This window comes from Epinephelus fuscoguttatus, linkage group LG4, assembly GCF_011397635.1.
Source record: "Epinephelus fuscoguttatus linkage group LG4, E.fuscoguttatus.final_Chr_v1".
NCBI classification, from domain to species: domain Eukaryota; kingdom Metazoa; phylum Chordata; class Actinopteri; order Perciformes; family Serranidae; genus Epinephelus; species Epinephelus fuscoguttatus.
This window is the reverse complement of record NC_064755.1, coordinates 10,326,020-10,349,255: the sequence shown is the minus strand read 5'-3', so window position 1 is coordinate 10,349,255 and position 23,236 is coordinate 10,326,020. Positions and strand designations below refer to the sequence as shown.

Here is a 23,236-nt window from a genome sequence, read left to right as displayed (position 1 = left end):
TGCACTGGGGGTTGATTTTGAGATAACGCACCTGTTTGGATTTGATTAAGACTTGTAGTTACACTACCTTGATAGGGTCCCCAGGGTTTCAGTTAGATCCCCCCTTTGCTCCTTCACAGCTCCACCATCATGTCCAAATATGTTCACTTTTTGCCCCAAAAAACCAAGATAGTGACAGCCAAATTGGCAGACTTTTAAGTTTCAAATTGAGAGTCCTCAAATTAATTGGTGACATCATGGTGGCTGCGTCCATTATTTATATACAGTCTATGCTCTAGCTCCATACATCATGCAGAGACATTTAAGTGGTATCAGTCAAACTCACAAAAAAAAAGAAAAAAAAAAAAAAAAAAAACGAGCTATCAAGAGGAATTAAAATCCTGTTGATCTGCATATGCAGGCCTGGCAGTGTGTATTTGTTACCTTTATTCTGATCACTTTCTCTCCTCGTCAGATAATGAAAGAGATACAGGAGCACAAAATCAAGATTTATGAGTTCCCAGACACGGAGGACGATGAGGACAACAAGCTCATCCGGAAGATTAAGGTAATGGACCGCACTGTCCTGTTAGTAATTTAAAAGTTGATTTAAGGATTTCTGATTGACCTCAGTGGAATCACTAAATAGCAAGTTGTGCAGACAGCTAAAGGTCAGTCTGTCCTTTGGTCAGTATCCAACCCCTGCAGCTGGCTCACTCCCATTTCCCCATGCTTGGCAGACTCCTTGCACAACTGATCGTCAGCGTTATAGACAAGCTCACTGAAGAACTTTCACTAGTGATTCTGTCTATGTAACTCTGCCCCAGTAACCACTGCCTCTGGCAACATCAAATGTGGTGCATGCATGTTGATGTTGATGTCAGCCATCATTGACATTTACATGATTCAAAGACCCGCTCAAGGCAGCATTTAAAACAGTGAGATGATGCAGTGTTGTTGGTGATCAGTTCATTTCAATTGAACTTTGGAAATAAATGAATTTGCTCATGGACCTAAATTGAATTTTGGTCAATTTTGACACATGATTGGTGCCATTGACCCCAAGCATGCTGTCTTGACAGCTGACCATAGACGGAACAGAGAGTCCAAAATGAAGGACACTACATCATGCCATCCAATTTTTTTAAAAGCTGCTCTATGGGAGTATAAGCTGATCCACAAAAAGCAACACGTCTTTGGTTTGGTTCTTGATTCTTTATTTGTGCATATGATAAAATAATGCACAGGTGGCATGAAAAAAATATTACCCAGCCACTAGCATCACCTATTTTGCAAGGACACACACATAAGGACCCGGCCTTAAAAATATGTAAATCCAAGACTAAGCCAATTCTTTCTTTGTCAGTTCACTGCTTTTGAACTAGATGGGAGTTTTAATGTACTAATACTAATAAACACGTCAGCAGACATGTGTATCCCAACCCTAAAGATTCAGACACTTAACCTTAATGAAACTGTGATGTCAGGTATGGTCAGTGGCCACAGGAAATGACTTCAAACAGCCTTCCAAACAGCTGTTAGCACTGCGCCATCCAGAAAGAGGTGGATTCAGCAGTTGCAGTAAAAGAAAGTTGTTTCTCTTTCCACTCCAGGAGAAGATGCCACTGGCAGTGGTCGGCAGCAACGTAGTAATCGAGGTGAACGGAAAGAAGGTCAGAGGTCGCCAGTACCCATGGGGCGTCGCAGAAGGTAGGTTCACTCAGGTCCACTACCAGAAAAGAAGGACGCAGCTTCCATTTTGTGGCCAAACTGTAGGGGCCTAGAAAATGAACTAGAAAAGGAGTGTGCACTCTTAAAAGTTCAGAAGGAACAATGATTTTACTTTTTTTTAAATTATTATTATTTTCACATCGGTTTTCAAGAAAAACAGTATGTCGTTGCATCTCGGTCAGACAATGACAGATGTGAAAGAGAGGCTGATGCATGTTGTCGTTTGAAGGTTGATGTGTTTGAGAATGTCCGGCAGTCACAGTATTATGTCTATCATGATGAATGAAGCATGATAATCCTGAGAGTGTGGGACACAGTGCATGTTTTCCACAGTGACCCCCTGTATCCACTGAATGTATTAACTACCAGGTAATACAACCACTTGTCAAAATGTATTCTTGACTGGAAATCAGTTGATAAATTCAATCCTTTAAAGTAGAAAACAAATGTTTTACTGCCACGTGATCACAATACACCTGCTGGAGCTTTATAGGATTAGTCTCGAAATAGATAATTGATTTTAGTATCATTTTATCCCTTCATTATTGTTGGATTTGGAAGTCAAACTAAAGATGGTAGCCACATTTAAAGCATCATGTTGTGTCCATGAAAAGGTTGGAGGAGAGGTTATGGCCCCCCAACACAATTACTGACTCTCCCTGGTGAAAATAATTGAGGGCTGACATTACTTTCTTTAAAGGCCCTGACAAATCAAGCCGATGGCTGGCTGTCGGTCAAAGTTGGGCCATTGGTGAGCTTCTGCGCCCTCGTCGGTGAGGTATGTCCCACACCGTTGCCCCCCATCATCCCCCATCGGCTTTTTTTTTTTTTTTTTCAATTCAACATGTTGAATTGCTGTCAGCAAAGCGGAGCCTTTGGGTGAATGAAATCACTTTGATTGGCAGTTCAGCTCAGCGCACAAGAAGAGAAACAGAAGTGAGCAAAGTGAACAGAGAGCTAAAGTCAAGAGGGAGTGAGACCAAAACAAATTTGTTAGATAAGGTAAGATTGTTTTTTATGATCTTTTGTTGGTGTAGAGAGTTATATCCACTCACCCAGGCGCAGAACATACATGCTGGTTGACTGTCGGCTGTAGCTTTTGTAGTGTGTTCATGTGCAACTTTTATGGCCATGACAGCGACGCAGCAGGGGGGCTTCATTCGGCCCTAAGAGGATGCGGCACGCTAATTTTTTAAGCTAGACACTAGACAACCTAAGGCATCCATTGGTACCAACCCTGTCGATATAGCTTGTCAGGAAGCTAGGGAAGATTGGCTAAATTTTAGTGACGAAACAACTGATGTGGCGGTTTTCAAAGAGGTCCTCTGAACTCATACCTCAAGATAAATGAATGAAAATAGGTTCTATGGGTACCCGTGAGTCCCACCTAAACTTGAGAAGGCTTGTTTCCAGTAGTTTTGTTCAATACAGTCAGTGTACTCCCTCAGATTAAAGATGTATTTTTGTCTTTTTAAGAAAAGGACAACCAGCCTATTTTAAGAACAACAAATTGCCTAACACGTATGGATACATAACACATTAAAATAGCTGTGGAACTCAAAATGTTAACTGTCTATACACATCAGATAATTACTAACATTAAATGTAAGAAAAGAAACAAATATATCAGTATGTGATTCCTTAACTCTCCATACTGACACTTTTTTAACCAGCCTATGTCCTGAAAGTCAGTTATGGCTTTTGGTTTTGGAATACCACCCCAAGATTTTTAAAGTTATGTTTCAGACAGTTTGGAAGCTGTTGACTGCAACTTTGAGCTTGTTTAAAGTTCCTATATGTAGCTGAGTTGAGTGCTTCTGATTCCAAAGGGAATCAAAATCCACCTGTCAGCTGATGTTTGCCTAGAGTTAAACTTTTTGTTTTGTTTTGTTTTTTGAGTCTCAGTGGGCAGCACCAGAATGGTTTTGAGCATCAGTTCTCAATGACTGGCAGCTTGTTGCTTCTTCAGTTTATGAGTCTGTATGTGTGAATGGGGGTTAACAGTGACAACGACTGTTGGACATGGAGAACTTTAAAACCTCCACATTTAATGAGAGGGTTTTTTACTTTTTTGTCTTGAGATTGGGAAGTAAATGGGCTGCAACATGTTCCTAAAAATAGAAATAACAATTACATTTTGACAAGTATGAAGTTATCTGGCAGTTAATACATCGTTACCTTATACACCCACCTGTCTTCCCCTCCACACGAACAAACTCACATGCACACAGTTCTTTCAGTAGTCTTGACCCTGATAGGGATTCTGGAAAAAAAAAAAAAACAGAGGACAGACATAGTGTATCTTGGGATATGTTGTTTCAGTATGGCAGCAAGCACTGACTGATCCAACCACCACTAGCCACGATAAACTGTAGTTGCTCTTACTGGTGTGTTAGTTTCCATTTGTTTCAAAGTCCTTTGAAAGATGATATACTGTATATATCTTTATATAAAGTATTATACCGTTGTTGCTCTGTGGTTGACCGTTTATCAGTCTTTCACTTTTTCATTCTTTCTTTTCTCTCTTTTTTCTTTTTTCTTTGTCTATTCTTTTCCATGACTGACAGAGGGCATTTTTGGTAAACCAAACCATCTTTCACTTAATTTCAGCCTCATTTTCTCCAATCCTCCTCTTACTCCTCCTCAGAGTGTTCCCCAAACTCTCCGTCCCACTTTCCCTCCACTTTTCTGTTGCTGTGCTGTCTCATCATTAGGCTGATGGTCAAACCAATGCTCTAATCAGACTTGGGCTGAATACTTTTCTAAGTTCTGAAACACACCATATTTTGGAAACATCTGAAAACAAATAACATTTTATAATGTGAACTTACTATATCTTGAAGTACAAAAGAACAACGACACCAAAATCATTCATGTGTTCTCAGTAGAATAATGGCCCCCTTGCTGACATCTATCATACACCATGCAGAACAAGCCTCTACAACCAGAACTGTATCCAAAGTAAAAAGACTTCACCTTTGTAAGAAGATTCTAGTGGTGATTATTAATATATCATTTAGATATTTAAAAAAAATAAATTTCATTATTTCAGTGTAGCTGATGTTGTGGAATTTAGTCTTGAACAGGATAGTACTTGGACAATTCACACTACATGTGATTCTGCATCGGTGTGTTTGGCACAGTAGTGTCCCAGTAGTCCGGGTTTATTTTAACAAATACTTAAAGAAAGCAACCATAAGTCCATTCACTAAACAGCAGTGTACATCTTCTCTGCTCCATGTTGGTAATTATCTGTATCTTGGTTGTTCGAAGCACTACTCTTTCATATTGGAAAGAGTATACTCTTTCTTATCATATTTTATAATTTGGCATACATTTTACAGCCTTACCAATATTTGAGCATTTTTTATTGCTAGTTGCACCTTAATAGCAAGACATTGTGGAGAACCAAAAATCCACCCCCGCCCCCCCAAAGGGAAAGACGAACCAGGCTACACCAGAGCAAAACTACTTGAACCTATTTTCATCACTGTCTCACTCCATAAGCACTATTTAATATATTTGTCATGCCTTAGGGGTATTTAAACAATCTCCATTCTTTGGACTATCAGTCATTATAGTGTATGTTAGGTGTCACCATAGAGAAAAAGGCCTGTGATTTTGCCGGGGGACACATGAATGATTATCTTTCTTGTATTTGTATCACTTAATTTGATAGTCAACCTGTAAGACAATCTCACAGTATGTTTTTAAAGGATAATTCCAGTTTATTACAGCTTGGGTCTGATTTTGATTGACTTTTACTACTGTTTTATATCAGTTACTCACCACATTAATAGCTGAGATGTGGGAACAGGGTGACCTCAATACCACAAAGTCTGACTGGGCAAGAAACAGACAGGTTGTAAACAAGCCAGCATTTTAGCCAGACAATCTAAACCACTTAGGCTTTATCTACACAGATGTGGGAATTTTTGAAAATGAAGTGGACGGGAAAAAAATCCCTCAAAAAAATCTCTGTCCACACATTGGATGTGTTGTCAAGTGGATAGAAAACCAAGAGGCAACGATATAAACATGGCACTAAAGTCATGCAAAGAAGATGATGTTGGCCAGTCAGAAGCCTGAAAAACAATTACCGGAAGGCTACCTGGAGCAGTGACCTCTGTGGTGCATTCTGATGCCTCTGTTCTCCAGTGTAGTTTAAGAGTAACTGTACATTTATGTGTAAACATGTAAAAATTTCTGTTAGCAAGGTTAGAGCCAGTACTATTTTGGCCACCTCAGCCATTGCACAAAATGTCGCCTTACTTGTGGCGCCTCACAAACAAGATAACGGTGCATGCTCTGACTTTACAGGCCAAAAACTCAGTTTTCCCTCAAAACATGTGAAGACTCAAAACCTTCTTCCTGGATGGAATTTAACAAAAGCTTCATTTCCAGGGACCTAAATCGCAGTTTGCATGCGGATGAAAGGCCAAAACGCATAGAAAAAGCAAGATTTTCAAACATGTCCACGTATGTACAGACAAGCCCTTAATTTGGACGTAAAACTGAAAATAAGCGTGCCTAAAATATTGTTAAAAATAAAACCAAAGTATAGGAACACTACAGCAGGTAGTAATAGCAAGTAGGTTGAACAGTTTGGGCAAATATTTTACCATTTGTTGTTTGTTCCCTTCCAAAAATGTTAGGCTAACCTTGGAGCTTGTTGAAAACCTGTATGATTGTCTGGCTGCTTGGGTTTCTTTTTAATGATGTCACTGTGTTTCTTGATCTCAGCATTTAACTTGGAGAGTATATTGATATTATTACTGGAAAGAATATTGGTCAGAATTACAAAAACAGGACCGAACATGGTTTCCCACACATTAATTTATTTGTGGCAGCCTGCATGATTAAAACATCTGCTGCCACAAATAGATTTTTAGAGTCTTGGAGCTGGACTGTTCATTTGGAGCGCTATTGGAATATATAAATATTCAGTTATTTATAGCTCCACACTGTCAGAGTGCATAGCACACTCAGGGCAGAGATGAGAGATGGAGAAGCAGAACATCAGGTGCATTGAAAGTAAAACCTAACTGTTCATTCTGCTGGATCTAAAAGTCTGCATTCACTCGCAGCAGCTGTTCCTCTCATCCTTGATCTGATCTGATCAGCTCTGAACAGATCGAAAGATGAATTATCCACCCCATGAATGACAAACTGCGGCTGAGAAAAAAAGAACTCATGGAGGGCTCCGCCCGTGCTGCATTCATGGATGTACAAAAACCTCAGAATTTAGAGACGGGACACAGAATGATACAAAGGGACACACAGGCATTAAAAAAGAAAGAAAGTTTGCTTGTTCGCCCCACCCCATCGCCAGCTACCACCACCCTGACTCTTATTCTGTGGGAAGCACTGCCAAGGTTGTAATAAACAGGAATTGTCCTCTATTTGATAAGGCTTACTTGACATATCTCAAAATCTGTGTGGTGTTGTCAGCAGGTTTAAAGCCTTCACATCCTCACTTGTTGTCCCAGGTCTGATGCTGTGAATAGTCATGGAGAAAACTAGAGGCTGTTTGGTGCTGAAGCTACAGCTGCAATAGAAGCATCACTCTAACGCTGTGGTTCCCTTCTCTGCTCCTGTGGTATCCCATACTGTTTTACCGTTTCATTTCAGTCCTGCTTCACCACATGATTCAACTCATTGTATTATGCTGGAGTTGAATTGGTTGTGTTGGTGCAGGGTGAGAACGGTGCACAGGCCTTGCTGTATCACTGGACCAAGGACTGGGATCCACCTTCCTAACGCATTGCTTATAAATTCATTATAGGTTCATGAGCAATTAATGGCGAGTTAGTGTTTTCCAAAAAGGCATGTAGCAGCTCATTGAAGTCATCAAGGTAACATGTGGTTTGGTATCATGAATTCTCACTCATTAGCATATTTGGAATTTTAATGTAAGGCTTTTAACGCAGACACATGTTGTTGAAACAGTTGTGTGCTCTTGATTCATTAAAGCGGTTCATCATCATGGCCTAAATATACACTGCTAGTAGATAAAGCGCTCAGGCTCAAAACACCTGATGGGCTAAGGCAATTTTCAATTTTAAGTCCATGATTGACAAATAAAAACACTAAAATGAGTGGAATTTTTTAAAAGGACCCAGAGTATGCATCAGGTATTTTCTGCCATTCATCAACAAATAAGATCTTTATATTATTAGTTACAACCTTTTTTTTTCCTATGACCCTTGACCCCACTGAGCTCCTTCACTTATTCCCTCATTGAGACTTGCACCCCCAACTGGTCATGCATAGATCCTCATATAACACCCCTCCAACCACCACACTCCCTCTACAAGCCCTGCGCTCTTTAGTCAGTCAGCTTGGACACATGCAGGTTATGGTGTTGATCCGGGCCAAATCTGGGCTGAATCTGGGCCAAACATAGGCCGATTCTGGGCTCGAACTGGGCCAGGTCTGAGCCATAATTAACCCAGCTGCTCCAGACCCAGATTTAGCCCCCGCTGGGCGCAGACAGTAACTGAAAAACCGTACCCCTCCCCTCCGTCAGAGCTCCCTCCTCTAGAAGAGACAGAAGGTCATTGGCTGGCTTGGGAGGCCAAGGGGCGGGACTGCTTAAGTTTCATCAATGGTAAGGTGTCCTCCTTATTCGCTCCCCTGATGATTGACTGCCAGTGGGGTGGAGGCTAACCAGTCAGGAGCAGCGTATTTGATGAAGAGGAGGCTGGAGATCCACCACATACATCGTCAGCAGCAGTTTATCTGCAGTCCTTTTCCAGAATCCCATCTGACCGTGTAACCATGTCTTTGTTGTTATGATGAAAACTCACAATCATCTAACTGCACTCTGTTGAAATGAGACCAGTTCTGTTTCCTGTTGTCTGACCAAGAACTCTTGTTCGTTCTAACTATGTGGCGTCCAACAGTGAAAGGCTGTGATCAGATAGGAGGCTTTGTTTTGTGCTGAAACTTGGACTGTGTGTAATGTGATAGGGCTTACTTGTAGCGATGAGTCCACAGAATATTCACCAAACTTTGCAGTTTCCTTCAGCTCTATGAAGGGTTTCAGCGTTTTCCAACTGGCTGCTCTTTGGCGGCAGATTTACTGTGCAGTCCTAATGGTCTAATTAATGTTGTTTCCAGCAAAATCAGGCAACTGTTAACATTAAAACAGCTCTGATAAACCTACTGTCCTCCATCTACTCCACACCAAGCAGCAGACAGACACATTTAGAGACTAGGTGGTAAAAATTGTAATAGCATTTAGTAGCTAAATAGCCAAATCATTTTCTTGGTGTTGGTGGAGACCAAAACAGAGCTAAACAGTGACTGAATGCTGAATTGGCATTCATCTGGTACCCAGAAACACAACCCAAATACATGCTAATGTTGCTTTCTGCCTGCTGCAACTGTTTGTCACAACATTACAAGCTGATAATATGTCACTGTGGTGTTGACAGCTTATTGCTCTTACCCCAGGTTGCCAAAAAATCTTTTAATGCTGCTTTGAGGTTGAGCTGTTTGGCCGGGATGTATGCCACATCTTTTACTGCCTGGAAAAAATTGAGGTCGGACGCTGGGTGTCTACTCATGTGCCAACTCTGTGCAAACTTTCAAGGGCGTGGAGGCAGGTTGCACCTGACATTTCCAAGCGACCATAACCAGCACTGTATCATAGTCTACTTAATGGAAACCCCAAGTTCAGGGCTGATCTTCCTCCATGCATTGTTTTTTTTTTATGCTTCTGTGCTAGCGACAGCCGTGGCCTAAGGCATTATGTTTTCAGGTTGTTCGTCCATCCGTCCCACTCATGTGAACATGGTGACTCAAGAACGCCTTAAGGGAATTTCTTCAAATTTGGCACTAATGTCCACTCGGACTCAAGGATGAATTGGTTAAATTTTGATGGTCAAAGGCCAAAGTCACTATGACCTTGCAGCCACGCTATTCCTATGTACACAATATCTCAAGAGCACCTTGTGGGAATTTCTTCAAATTCAGCCCAAATGTCCACTTAGACTCAACAATAAACTCTTTGGATTTTGGTAGTCAAAGGGCAAGGTCACTGTGACCTTGAGTCGGTCTTATTTTCATGAACATAGTTAGATAATCACACAAAAGAAAAGAGTGTTTGCAACTACACTGTTTGCTGTTGAGACAGACGTGTCAGTTGTCTAAACTGTAACACAACTGAGACATTTGTGCCTGAAGCTTCGATACAGTTTGTTGTAGACACAACCTGTTGTAAGCCAACCCAGTAAAAAACAATATGAAAGTCATATACTCATATTAAAACCGTCCTATGTGATCATGGCCTGATGTCCCTCTGCCCTTTGTGCCCTGTTAATGTGCTACTACACCTCATCTTGTATAATACCTCCGTTTATTGGCTACACCTGAAGATACTTTTCTTTCAGTATACCCCCTCCCTTTATAACCTACGAATGAATGAACTTGACATACTGTGATATGTGTGTGTTTGTAACAGTAGGTCTCCATAGAGATTAATAACGTGAATTTTAACTTGGAGAGGTTTTGCTTATGTTTTTTTAACTGTTGTCTATATTGCCACTACACTGTTTATGTTTTATCATGTAAATAATGCACACTACTTCTGTGTTGATCTCACTTACCAAAGACACAATAACATTTGTTTTTGCTGGGACTGCCCCTCAGTGTGAACACATAGCCAGAGATAGACCCCAGCAGTTGACATTTACCCAGAGTTCATTGCTGTTATATTACTACTGTTTTAGCACCTGTAAGACAGGTGTGAGACTGTATCAGTTTCCCTTGGGGCCAAATAATGATTATTGGGATTATTACTGGGAGTAGTGTTCATGTGTACTAACTTTGATATCTCTGTGTCCCTCTCCCTCCTACTCTGTCTTCCTCTCTCTCTTCCTGTGCGTTTCAGTGGAGAACGGTGAACACTGTGACTTCACCGTGCTACGTAATATGCTCATAAGGTGAGATGGCTCTCTCTCTGATATTGCATTCCTCTTCTTTCCTCATCATACACCTTTGTACTTAATTTTTTTCTCTTTCTTCCTGTTCCACAGAACGCACATGCAAGATTTAAAGGACGTCACCAACAACGTCCATTATGAAAATTATCGTAGTAAGAAACTCGCTGCCGTCACCTGTAATGGAGTGGACACTTCCAAGACCAAGGGACAGCTCACTAAGTATGCCTCGGTTACTAAACCACTGCTTTCATATTTATAATGAGAAAAAACCCACCACTTTAGATTTAGAAAAACTGCTTTCCTTTTGTTTTTGTTTTATTTTTTTAATGGACTGCATTTATATAGCGCCTTCTATGTTACCAGACAAAGCACTTAATAATTTGCTTCCAGGGTGTCTGCAGGTCTTAAAAAAGTTTAAAATGTCTTAAATTCAACTTTTTAAATATCAGGCCTTAAAAGACATAAAGAAGCCATAAATCTTAATTTGTGAGTTCTTAATTGCCACAAATATGTGATCTACTTTCATTTATTCATCTTTTACTTTCTTTAAGCTCAGTCAAGCTTTTCTGCATCAAAGTCCCCATTTCTGATGTTAAAAATCTTAAAACCTACCTAACTCTGCAAAGAACCCCATACTAACTACTTGACCCGAATACCAGTTTGCACTTCTTGAATAAGAAAAAGATGATTTTTCCAAAAATCAGTCTTAAATTTGGTTTAAAATTATTTTGAAAAGGTCTTGAAAAGCCTTTAAGAGTCAAGGGGAGAGCAACTTGGGGTCTTGTTTAGGGACACATTGACATGCAGACCGGAAGAACTGGGTATTGAATCACCAACCTTGTGATTAAAGGATGACCTGCTTTACCTCCTGAGCTGCAGCCACCCCAAAAAGGTGAACAGAAGAAATTTCAACTAACTGTTAACCTCTGCCTTCACTCTGGTCAACAGGAGTCCCTTGGCACAGATGGAGGAGGAGCGCAGGGAGCATGTCATGAAAATGAAGAAGATGGAGGCTGAAATGGAACAGGTCTTTGAAATGAAGGTGAAGGAGAAGAAGCAGAAACTGAAGGATTCAGAGGCTGAGGTGGGTTTGAGGTTGTAGAGTACACATATTGGACCTTTGTATTTTTTTCATGGTCAACATTTAAGGCATCCAACATGATGCAATTATTTGTTTTCTAAAAGTCCAACGACTTACCTGCAACTTCACAGTGGCTTTTATGTGTTCCATTTAAATGCTTTATATTCCGGCAGTATGCTGATAAACAGGTCATGCACCTAATTACTGAAGCTGCCAACAGTCCAGTGGAAATCCAGTTTGAAACTATTCATTGTAAAGTCTTAAATCTTTCTGTCTAAATCAGATTGCCTCTGAAACAGTTTCTATGTAAGATTTCTATTTTGGCCACTTTTATTCTGATTGTCTGGCAAATACTTTCTAGTAACCCTGCAGTATAACCAGACTTCTATGATGCACGTGTTTGTTTGCGATTCTGAAAGAATGAACCAGTCGTAAACTGTAGGTAACAACAAAAAACAGTGGGGGTAAGTTTAAAAACTTGGATTTACAGTTACTTACATAACCAATATGTCATTCTTTACCATAAAATAGTCGTTTGTCTCAGAAAAAAAAGTAACTCAAGATCAACTTACTCTCTTTTTTTGGAGGTTTAAACAGCATCTCAGTCTTCATTAGTTGAAGTTTGGAGTTTGCTAAGTTGTCATGGAGATGAAGATAAAGACAGCCAGATGTGGATGAAAGCTCTGGAAATGGCTAGAACTGTAAATGGACCTTGAGTTAAAAAAAAAATTGTCAGATTTTTTAAAAAAAACCAAAAACATTAGCATGATTTCACGCTTTTGTTTTCATGAATCTTGACATTTAAATCAATGGGTCAGCGGTTAGAATCTTTAGTATTAAAGGGTAACTGATATTTTCAAACCTAGCCTAATGTTTTCTATCTAGGAAACTAATGGGAACAACATTTTTTGAAATTGGTCCAGAATTGATCGAGAGCATGGCAAACGGCAGCATCACACAGGGTGCAGTGTAACCACTCGGGGCAATATGCACCATCAATGTATGTCGACTATAATTGCTTGTTTTTGCCACTGACAGACTCAGATTGTTATTCTAACGCCTGGCTCACACTACATCATATCAGCCCGATTATAGCCCGACACAGCGTCGTAAGGTAATGGCATGGATCGTGAACGACAACGACTGTCGTACGGGATAATCCATCATTTAAACTTGTGTAGTGTGTCATAGTATACGGCAACCAATGCCACGTCTGGGGCACCCCAGGACGTTCCAACAGAGAGTCTAGCATGTTTGATTTTCTTTTGGTCATTCACAACTGCTCCCGTCACAGCCGTCACTTTGACCAATAGGAACACAGAGCAGTCTGCTGTTGTAGACAACTGTACGGCAACAAAACCCCAGCTTTTTAGATATTTCCTCCAGGGGAGTTACCACAAAGAGTAAAAAAGGAAAAATGATGGGGTGAAACAGCAGAGGTATTTTGTCAACCCGCTGAGTACTACCATTAGCATCAAGCTAGCAAAGAATGTTATTTCTTCATAATGGAGACGGACATAAATTAATAACATTAGCAAATAGCGGCGGGGCTTTTACTCACCACAACTGCAGAGGCTCCCAGCTTCATTTGAAACAGACTACATTATAAAAGGGCCGTTATTTATTATTGCCTCTGTGTTTTTATATTTTTACTTTTTATCCGCTCCTGTTTGCCTTGATGAAGTTAATGCATCGTGCCGTCATTTCAAACTCACCACTTCCTGTATCTGTGTAAAATTAAAACCCCCCTATAACTTCTATTGGGAGAATCCCTTCATTTTCTTAAAAAGCTTTTGTCGCCAAACCCACCTGACTCTATTTAAAGAAACCGTGATTTTAGCATGTGTAGAGCCAGCATATTTTCACATATTAGAGGGTGAATTAAGGGTTTATTTTAACCAAACCAGAGCTGGTGATTGCTGAAACATGAGAAAGAAAAATCAAGATAGCTTTAATGAGTGTCAATTTGTTTCAATCAACTTTGAATGAAGTGTGTGTATTACAGTGATAAAATTACTGTTGAATGTAGTCTTGTAGTCTTGCAGGGATCCTTTTCATAACGTTATTAGACGCTTACAATAACAATCCGATCCTTTCATCTGCAAAAACAACTTCTAGTGGTTGTAAATTGACAATGCTCAATTGCCCATAGGGATTACATCACATCTGGTTTTGCTGCTGCTGGCTGCAGCAGTCTCACGTAATACTGGACCAATTTCAAAAACTTCTGTTCCGATTAGTCACCTTGAGACCGAAGCACTAGCAAATAGCGTCCAGGTTAGAAAATACCAAAGTTAGCCTTTAACGCTGGCTGCAGTGAAGCTGCAGCCCATAGAGCTGAGAAGCAGCAGCAGAGGAAATTGGAGTGGAAAAGTGACCAGTACAGCAGGAGTTTCATGTAAGAGTGTGAAGCAAAAGGGAGACATTGCTGAAGAGTTAATGCGTCATATAAAAAATATTTATATGAGTGAATGACCAACTGTTTTTATTGAAGGAAGCATACAACCTGAGAGTGAGTCTATGTAATGCTTTGACCCGCAGCTGGAGCGACGCCACGAACAGATGAAAAGGAACTTGGAGGCACAGTACAAAGAGCTGGAGGAAAAGAGACGAGTGTTTGAGGATGAGAAGGCCAACTGGGAGGCTCAGCAGAGAATCCTCGAGCAACAGAAACTGGACGCCTCCAAGTCAGTAACACACACTTTTCAACAACTGACTAAAGTTGCTGTTTAACCAGCAGCATTGTTCACTTAGGTCTGCAGTACAGTGACTGATTGATTCATATGCCACATTTTCCTACCTGTGCTGCCTTCACTGACCTCTAAAGGTTACCAGCACTAAAAGGAACAACATCTTTACAGTTTTATCTCATGTGGCATGAAGTCTAGTTGGAATGATGAATGTGTTTATTTATTTTAGTTTATTTATTTATTTTATCTGGTGCACCAAGAAGCTTCTTCAGTTCTGAACTGAAGAAGCTTCTTGGATGAGAGGCGAAACGTCTTCAAGAAACGTAAGCAAGTCCAGTTGCCTATGATATAGCACTTATGATTACCATGACCTGGATGACTGAGAATCTTCACAGAAAAATTAAGTGAAGGTGTATTTTGTTGTGTATGTAGAGTTGTGAAATGTTACACTCTCTTTTATCTAATTTTTCACTGATGTGAGTTACACAGAGGAAATTTGAGGAATAGCAGTAACAATTAGACCAATAAGGTTTTTTCTCTGTTACTGTTCAACATAGTGAAGTAATATTCTCACTTTTCTTGTTTCTCCCACAGGACGATGGAAAAGAACAAGAAGAAAGGAAAAATCTTTTGAAGGGATGCGACCGGTTCCTTCAGTTTGACACAAACTCATTTTTTCATCATCCCCTCTGAAGTTCACTCGTACCGTGGCCCTCCGGACATACACACACATAAACAGATAAAACGCTCACAGCACATTCTACAACTTTCTTCTGTGTTGCATTTAACATGAACCACATGTGACATAGAGGCTTTTTATGCACACACACATACATATACACACATGCAGATGCCCTCAGCAGCCCACATGCTCGTCTCTCTGCAGGGTTTCACTGTATCTGTTAAAACCTCTTGTTTTCATGGGGAATGCATGTTTTTGTGAAATTCTATTTTCCTATATTTCCTGACGAAGAGGAGAACCTCGAGTTCCTCTGAGCTACAGCACGGAGTTAACACATGGCAGGGACCATGCATAGCCATTTGTACACATGTAGTAGTTGTATGTTCTCTAGGTATTCCATAGATCTACAGATAGACGTACTATCCCTCTTCTCGACTCTCTTTCTTTTATTGTTCTTAGAAACAAATATTCACATTTAAACACCAGTCATAAAGACCTCAGTGAGAGTGTGTGAAGAGAAGGGAGAGTGTATGTGAGTGAAGGAACTGAATCAGGTGGCAGCTGAGGAGAAAGAAGTGGTGGTGTTAATGCCCGGTCACACCAGAAAGTCGCTTTGCAAAATTTGGGTTCTACAAGCTTGGTACTGATACAAGCCGATTGCTAACATGCTGGCCAGCCACTAACACTTGCCTTTTACTCCCCCGGTTTACTCATCGTTAGTTTCGTCACAAGTTTCTCCCTGTAGCAAATATGTCTTCTGAATAAAGGACAAATATTCAGCGAACAGAACTTTTGTCCATTTAGCAAACTTACTCTTCTATTAAAAATATATATTTATACCTTTGATTCCCGTCTCATAACTGTCTGCAAAGCATTCCTTTGCGAAGCAGTGTAAACCCCAAAGCCAAAATGGCTTTCTCTATTTAGGACTCTCTGCCCTCTCAAAGGTCAGCACCGTCAAGACAGCTTGCTAATGGTCAACAGCACAAATTCCCCCTTTGAAGTTCACCAAACTTCACTAAACTCTGCCCTCGCAAGCCAATTCACTGATGTAAATGTTGGTGTGACCAGGCCTTTAGACAGGATTTACAGTCGTGTGTGTATGAGCAGGTGTGTTTTATTAAACTGTGTTTGAGGTCATAGATACTGTCGGATCTGAATCAGACAGGCAGAAGAAGGGAGATCAGAAGAGCAGCCAGATTTTTGTCATTGCAGTGTGTTTCATATTTAAACAGAAGACATTATGCAAAAGCCTCATTGTTGTCTCTACAGGTTACAGTGATAACAAAGATGTTTTATATTGTGGTGTAAGTGATGGATGTTGTCATAGATCTGAACCCTGATGTCCAGCTTTTTGTGATATTTTCCCTTTGTGTCAAACCAGCAAAGGGATAATGGATCAAATATTCCTTAAACCTTAATTTCTCCCTGGACTCCTCAGAAAGATAACCGCTTGTTTGGAGAAGTTTGTTCAGCCATAGCTTTATCTCCAGCTTCACTAACCAGTATCATACATAACTGCTTCCTCACACAACAAAACACAACCCCTCTGCTATTCTGTAAACTTCAGGTCTGAGTCAGAGTCAGAAAGCAGTGTGCTCCGACAAACCTTTAATAAACCTTTCCAAGAGTTTCCATGTTTTATTTTCATATGATGACGATGATATTATTAATACTATATGTAAGGCTGAAGAGCGACTCCTGGAATCCTTTGTAGTTTTGTTAAATGACTCACAGATTAATCTGTTATTTTTAGTATAGTTTTCAGACTGCCTGCAGTCTTAAACGTGCATTTAAAGCAACATGCTAAAGGGACGAACCTTACACCTTCAGCACATTAAATCTTACCTGTATGGATTTGTTGATGATGGAAATGCTTATATTTTGTACATAAAGGAGGCTGCTCAGTGGCCTTTTTTCTTTCGTTGTTATTTTTCAGAATATTATATGCCAGGAAGTTGTACTCAGACCAGAACCTACCATTTAAATCTTGTCTTAACTATCCTCAAATACATTTCCATACATTTCTACCTGCACACACATATACTGTATACATCTATGCCAATGAGTACACTTTCTCAGGACTGCTCTGTTACGCTATATTTTCTCTTAAAGTCCAGAGAAAAGCAATGCTGTGGTCCTACAAGTTTAAAAAAGTGTTGTTGTTTTTTTTGTTTTTGTTTTTTTTTTAATGCTTGAGAGCCACTCGCCCTTCCAATAACACCAAGTTAAGATAGACATAAGTTTAGGTGGATTTTTCTTTTCTTTTTTTTTTTTTTTGGTAATATTTTCTTTTTTTTATATGTACACTGTTTTCTGCTTCTCTTCTTTGTTTTATGTGTTCTGCCTCTAACTGTACATGGTTAATATTAAAGTTGACAAGGTTATGCTTTAACTCCCAATGTGTGCAAGTATTCTTTTAAACACGCTCATAAAATGAAAAAATAATGTGGAGTCAAACATTTAAAATCTCTGGATGGAGCTGTATTAAAACATACACGAATGTAAATATGACACACACGTATCGGACATACTGTACTGGTAGGGGGGATCGGGGTTGGTTGGCACACAGCTATTTTCAGTCTAACACCAAAATGTTTGCTTTTTTGTCCTGCACTCATTTACTGTGTTAAAATCTTTGATAAATCACTAACATTTTGGTCTGTGGACTAAATGTATTATACAACTGTGTTAGATTGAGATGTTGGGAATGTGTTACGTCTAGTTAATAGACAAAGAAATCAGCTACATTTTGATAGAAGTTTCAAAGGTCTATGATGACTGATGATAGCTAGCTATGATAATTATGTCACAAAGTTGGGTCAAATGTATGTGGGGTTGGTTTACACTTGAAACTTTGACTGTTACTTAATATGAAGTAAGTTGATTTGTCAATTGTAAATACTTTTACAGCTCTATTGATAAAATACTTTAAATGGCAGAGTAACCATGGTCACGAAAAACCTGGAAAAGCTATGGAATTTGACAATCACATTTTCCAGGCCTGGAAAAGTCATGGAAATTTTATTGTGTTTAACAAAATTGATACTATAATCTTCAATGGATAACCTTCCAATTAATTTAACATAACAGCAAATGTATTTTTGGAGTTGACAGCGTAACGTAGCTCTAATAAGCATTCATGTGTGACGACGTTTTGTTGACCATCACATATGTTTCTTTTATTTTCTCCTCGCATTCCATTTCTTCCTTTCATGTATGCCCACTAGTTGAAATAATGTTTGATAAGAGTTTGAAAAACTATTTATATTGTGGGTCCTTGAAAAGTTTTGAAATTTTTGCCTTTATTTTTATATCATTTTTCATAACCACTGCATTTTATCATTGTGCCAAACAACCCCATGATGTGGCTGTTTGGTACAAATGTGCAACATGGATTTAATCACAAATCTCATTATTTTAGAAAATATTTGTAAGCATCAAAACATATATATTTATAGTTGAGACCTTAACATTTTATTCACTGCTGTTTAGAATATTCTTACATAAATGATGTCAGAGAAATACGTCAGAAAGTGAAAAGTGTGCCAACCAACCCCGGCCTGCCCTACAGCGTTAGTTCAAAAATAAATTACACTGTAATTGAAGAATTACACTGTATGTCATAGACCAGTGGTTCCCAACCTCTGCTAATAGATTGATAAAATATAAAACATAGATAGATTTCACAGTATCTGTCCCTTTGAGTCGATTCATGTCCTTAAAGAAAGCAGCATGGGTTTTTTATTAAAAACAATTCTTTAAATGCCAACATTTCAAGCGGCCTCTCTTGGTAAGTCTGATTATTATAGCCCTCTCTTAGTGACAAAGAATTTTCTCACGAAAAGAAAAGATCTTGGGGATTATGAGAAGGTGTGCAAAGTGACACAAGAGCCTGCCATTCAAGTCCTGTCTGCAACCTGTAATATATTATAGAATAGGCATTTTCCCTAATATTAATGTTTTAAATTAACCTAAGTTAACCAAACTTAAAAAAACACATAAGTCATCTGATCATTTATAAAAGGGCTAAATTGAAAACCTCAGACACAAGGTAGCAATCAGATAACACAGCCAGTAATAAAGTTAATGTATTTAATAAAATATATTGTAGATCTGCAAAACCAGGCAATAATTCATCACAGTATTATACAATAATACATCTTCATTGCTGCTAACCGCTGCCCTCAGTGTTGTGGAGTTGATTGTAGAGATCCAGAGCCCACTGGAAAGATCCACTGTAGCAGATCTCTTTTCCTCTGATAGTCTGGACTCTGTGAAACATACAGGAGAGAAAACTCAGGTCATGCCTCTTCTTTTGTGTTTTAAGAGTAATTATAAAGCATGCTGTGGCTTTGTATTGATGCCTGGAGGTCATCCATTATTCTATTCGTCATTTCATCTTCAGTTATGAGACAATAACAGCAGCACAATGTGGCACAAACTTACATGAATGCCTCCTTCAGACAGGAGCTGTGGGTCTTGATAATGTTGGATACCCTCTTCACATGTATACTGCGGTTGTAAAAGCCGAAGCAGCAGTTTCCAGGTGCCATGTTGATCTGAAGAGCTGTGGCTGTGAGGAAGGTAAATGGATAAAGTCAATCCAAACATGTCTGTGAACAAACTCTGCAGACGATGAGGCACAAACACAGACACAAACTCACGTGTGGCGCCACAGCAGCAGGCAATGAGCAGCAGCAGCCCCATAGTGATGCACAGAGTCTTCATGATGCTGTCAGTGAAAGGATGAGGAGGATGATGCTGTTCTTCTTCTCTCTTTGCTGTGATCGACTCTCGGCACTGTGTCCGATATAAATCCTGTCCATTGTGGAACCGAAAGGTGTATGATGTACGTCAGCCTTTCCATGCTACATTAATCCTGCCGTGAGACATCGGGGAGAATTTCCCCACACCTCCTCAGAACTTCCACTGCCAAGAAAGGCTCAGATGACTGCTGATGATGACTTTTGTTGTAAAGATTAAAATCAGCTCCCCGACCACAGAAAACAGAAGAGCCTCTTCAGTATTTATCTCGTCTACATCTCAGTGCACTTTTAGACTGTGGAAAGGTTATCATGTTTGAAACATTGCAGGAAAGTACAACATAAAAAACATAAAAACATTTTCAGTAAATCATATTTCAAGTGTTTTTATTTTTACGTTTAAGTTAAAGCAGCAACATTTTGGTTTAAATTCTCTCATTAAAGGAGATGAAATTCATCTTCCTCTTTTCACATTTACATATACCACATTTATAGAATCGTATAGCAGCATGACGTCAAATGCTGCTGTCTGGTGAGAGGATGGAAGTAACAGCTTTGTTGCAAAGATTGATTTAGTTCCACGACCACAGAAAACAGAAAAGACGGTTCAGTATTTATCTTATTTACATCACTGTGTATATTTAGTGAATGGAAAGGTTATCATGAACATTCAATTCATCATACACTTGTACTGTATATGTTTTAAGTTTACTCATGAAATGACCTTTGAACACACACAATATTTGCTGTTTGAAACATTTCATGGATTCATAAAGTACACTGTGACTTTGTACATTCATCATTTTTGCCACAACTAATAAGGTTATTTACAAAATAGAGAGATGTATTTGATCTGTAGCTAAAGCTTAAACTTAAATATTTGACATTGTAAAATTGTACATTCCACCAGTGGTAGATCTTCCTACAGACAACATAGTCCGCCTAATGCACCACCTGGGGATGCTTGCCCTGGGCATTAAATGTGCGAGGTCCGGCTCTGCATTCCACCTGAGACTGGATCAACCAGGTAAACCAAGCAACTGCCCCAAAACCCCAGAACTCCAAGGGCCGACGAGTGTCCAAAAAAATGTTTCCATTGTACATTTTTGCCATAGACTGTAAAAATAACAGATGTAGCTACTGGACATCCATGTGTTTGTGGGCTCCCGTTTTTCTATTATATAGTGGATACATTGAAAAACATTTATGATTCTTTATGTTTCACAGACACTGTGGTTAACGTGTGCCGCTTGGTTATGGTTAGGAACAGATCTTGTCTTGGTTTACAGTACCTGTTTTTTGTGGCACTGTCTTGTCTGGAAACACAGCAATGTCTCTGTTAAAAAACAACCCAGGTTTAGTGCCTAAAAAACAGCTAGATATATAGTGATGGGTCACTAAAACCCAGTTGTGTTGTTTGTTGGTCTTGAAAGTTGGTCAGCAGGTGCTCCCCAAAGTGTTTCACTATCCACCATCCCTTCCACCTCCAGGTGACAGTCAGATCACTTTTGAAACGTTGATACAGTATGATTCAGTACGATACAATACAATGCAATACGATACGATACGATACGATGCTATGCGATGCGGTACGTGTGTATGTAATATATTTCTGATTTGCAAAAATGTACAATGCCAAAATTTTCTTGTGATGACTGGACTGCCAGGGGCCAGCGAACTCCAGTTGAACTGTGTGTCAACTGGTTTGTGCAAATTCATTTGAAAAAGTTTCTGAGCATATGCATCACTTAAACCAAATATCAACTTATTTAAAAAAACAAATTGAAAAAGAGGCACATTTCACTTGTTCATTTAGCTCACACCACAATCAACAAACACTTGGGTGGGCATTTCGGCACAAGCATTCACCAGAGCGTTTAATTTTAAGGGTGCTTGAGTCAAAAGTTGAGGGACTTTATTATCTCAGTTTAGTGCTTGGTGCTTAAGTGTTGCATACAGATTCATTTAATTAAATTAGCACACAGTAAATCAAGTTTCCCGATGTAGAGAAGACAGCATGCACATACTGTAACACATCCCACAGAGAGCAGGAGGAATGTGGTGTCAGTACTGGCCCAGCAGGTTAGTTTTGCCCTGGTTCTCCCCAGCAGGTTAATCCAGTTGGTTCCACCAGCAAAAGAAAACACATTCAGGTAAATCAAACTGCCAAAGTCAGTTTAGAGGTTAGTGGGTTTTTACTGCAACAAGTACGTAGATGTTATATAGTCCTGGAGGACTGACCATAATATATGTGTGGAGGATTGGTATGAATGGAAAGAGATCTGGTTTAATATGCCCATGTTTTGTCATACGGGCTTCTGAGATTTCTGCCACATTCACAACATGGCAAATATATGCACTGGCAATTACATTCCCAGAAACAATGTCCTCATTATTCTGCATTATCCACAGGCACTGTCAACAGTTTTCATCAGTTATTCTAATCCGTATTAAAACTATACAGTGAGGTTTAAAGTTTCAAAGTCGGTATCTCAAAGCGTGCCACTTTTAACTAGAACTATCTCTTTTATTCAGTAATTCTTACCACTAATAACTGAAGTTTGGAGTTCATAAAAATGTATTAAATCAGATGGCTGCTGGGTCATAAATACAAATACAACATACCAACCACTGAATTGGTTTTTGCCTCCTCCAGGGTAAACTACATCACTTGTTTAACATGAGTCACTTCCCCCCTTTATGCAAATCTGTGTGGAGCAGACTGAAGTGATGGAGATTGCATGATGTTCATAAGATCTTATCACAGCTGTTTTCAGACTCGTACACAAACCCAGGTTTAGCAAAGCATCTGTGACCTATTTAGATCTCTTGTCTGCATGCACTTGCAGCCCAATTTCCTCTTGATCATCATCTGTAAATGATTTTCAAATCTCCATCAATAGACTGCCAATGTAATGCACTGAGGTTTTTATATAAACATAAGCACTTCCCATTCAAAAATACATTTGAGAAATCCATCTACTGATATGCCTGAACATACTAATGCAAAATCCTCTCTCCGCTCTCTTGTTGCAGTGTAATATAGCCTATCAATCAGTTTTCAGTTGTGAGATACATGGGTGGCACTAAGGTCAGTGGACTGCACTACATCATTTGATTATTTGTTACAAAATGTTAAATACAAATGCTATTCATCAGCATAAGTTGCTGGGAAAAAATGTGGGTTTTTTGGACAACTCCACCTGTTGCCGCTGTGACCCGAGACAGTAGCAATGGAGAATGGATGTGTGAATCAAAATTACATTAAAAATATCATACACCTCAGAGAGGGGCATCAAGGCACGTTTTTGTGCATAATATGATTTGTCACCAAAAGTAGCCTCTATCCACTAAATGTC

At 39.4% G+C, this 23,236-nt stretch overlaps 2 protein-coding genes across 2 annotated transcripts in view; one reads left to right on the top strand and one right to left on the bottom strand.

The window, feature by feature from the left end:
• LOC125887815 (septin-7-like) overlaps positions 1 to 17,501 on the top strand; it is a 62,590-nt gene extending 45,089 nt beyond the window's left edge. The window contains exons 7-13 of the mRNA XM_049574892.1: positions 455 to 547; positions 1,593 to 1,689; positions 10,607 to 10,658; positions 10,752 to 10,877; positions 11,607 to 11,742; positions 14,281 to 14,426; positions 15,024 to 17,501. Coding sequence (XP_049430849.1) covers positions 455 to 547; positions 1,593 to 1,689; positions 10,607 to 10,658; positions 10,752 to 10,877; positions 11,607 to 11,742; positions 14,281 to 14,426; positions 15,024 to 15,063 — 690 coding nt within the window. The 3' untranslated portion in view covers positions 15,064 to 17,501. The remainder of the gene's footprint in view (positions 1 to 454; positions 548 to 1,592; positions 1,690 to 10,606; positions 10,659 to 10,751; positions 10,878 to 11,606; positions 11,743 to 14,280; positions 14,427 to 15,023) is intronic.
• A 1,744-nt stretch (positions 17,502 to 19,245) lies between these two features.
• On the bottom strand, positions 19,246 to 20,098 carry LOC125887820 (C-C motif chemokine 4-like). Its single transcript, XM_049574899.1, has 3 exons — positions 19,779 to 20,098; positions 19,561 to 19,687; positions 19,246 to 19,385 (listed from the first exon to the last, which is right to left on the bottom strand). Exons 1-3 carry the CDS (start codon positions 19,840 to 19,842, stop codon positions 19,286 to 19,288), a joined length of 291 nt encoding a protein of 96 aa, XP_049430856.1. The 5' UTR covers positions 19,843 to 20,098; the 3' UTR covers positions 19,246 to 19,285.
• Positions 20,099 to 23,236: the final 3,138 nt, after the last annotated feature.

Excerpts from the sequence above, each read along its gene's own strand:
- LOC125887820 (XM_049574899.1), bottom strand. The coding sequence starts at position 19,842 with ATGAAGACTCTGTGCATCACTATGGGGCTGCTGCTGCTCATTGCCTGC. Across the intron at positions 19,688-19,778 it reads CTGCTGCTGTGGCGCCACAC|CCACAGCTCTTCAGATCAAC; the intron begins GTGAGTTTGTGT and ends CCTTCCTCACAG. Across the intron at positions 19,386-19,560 it reads TGTCTGAAGGAGGCATTCAT|AGTCCAGACTATCAGAGGAA; the intron begins GTAAGTTTGTGC and ends TATGTTTCACAG.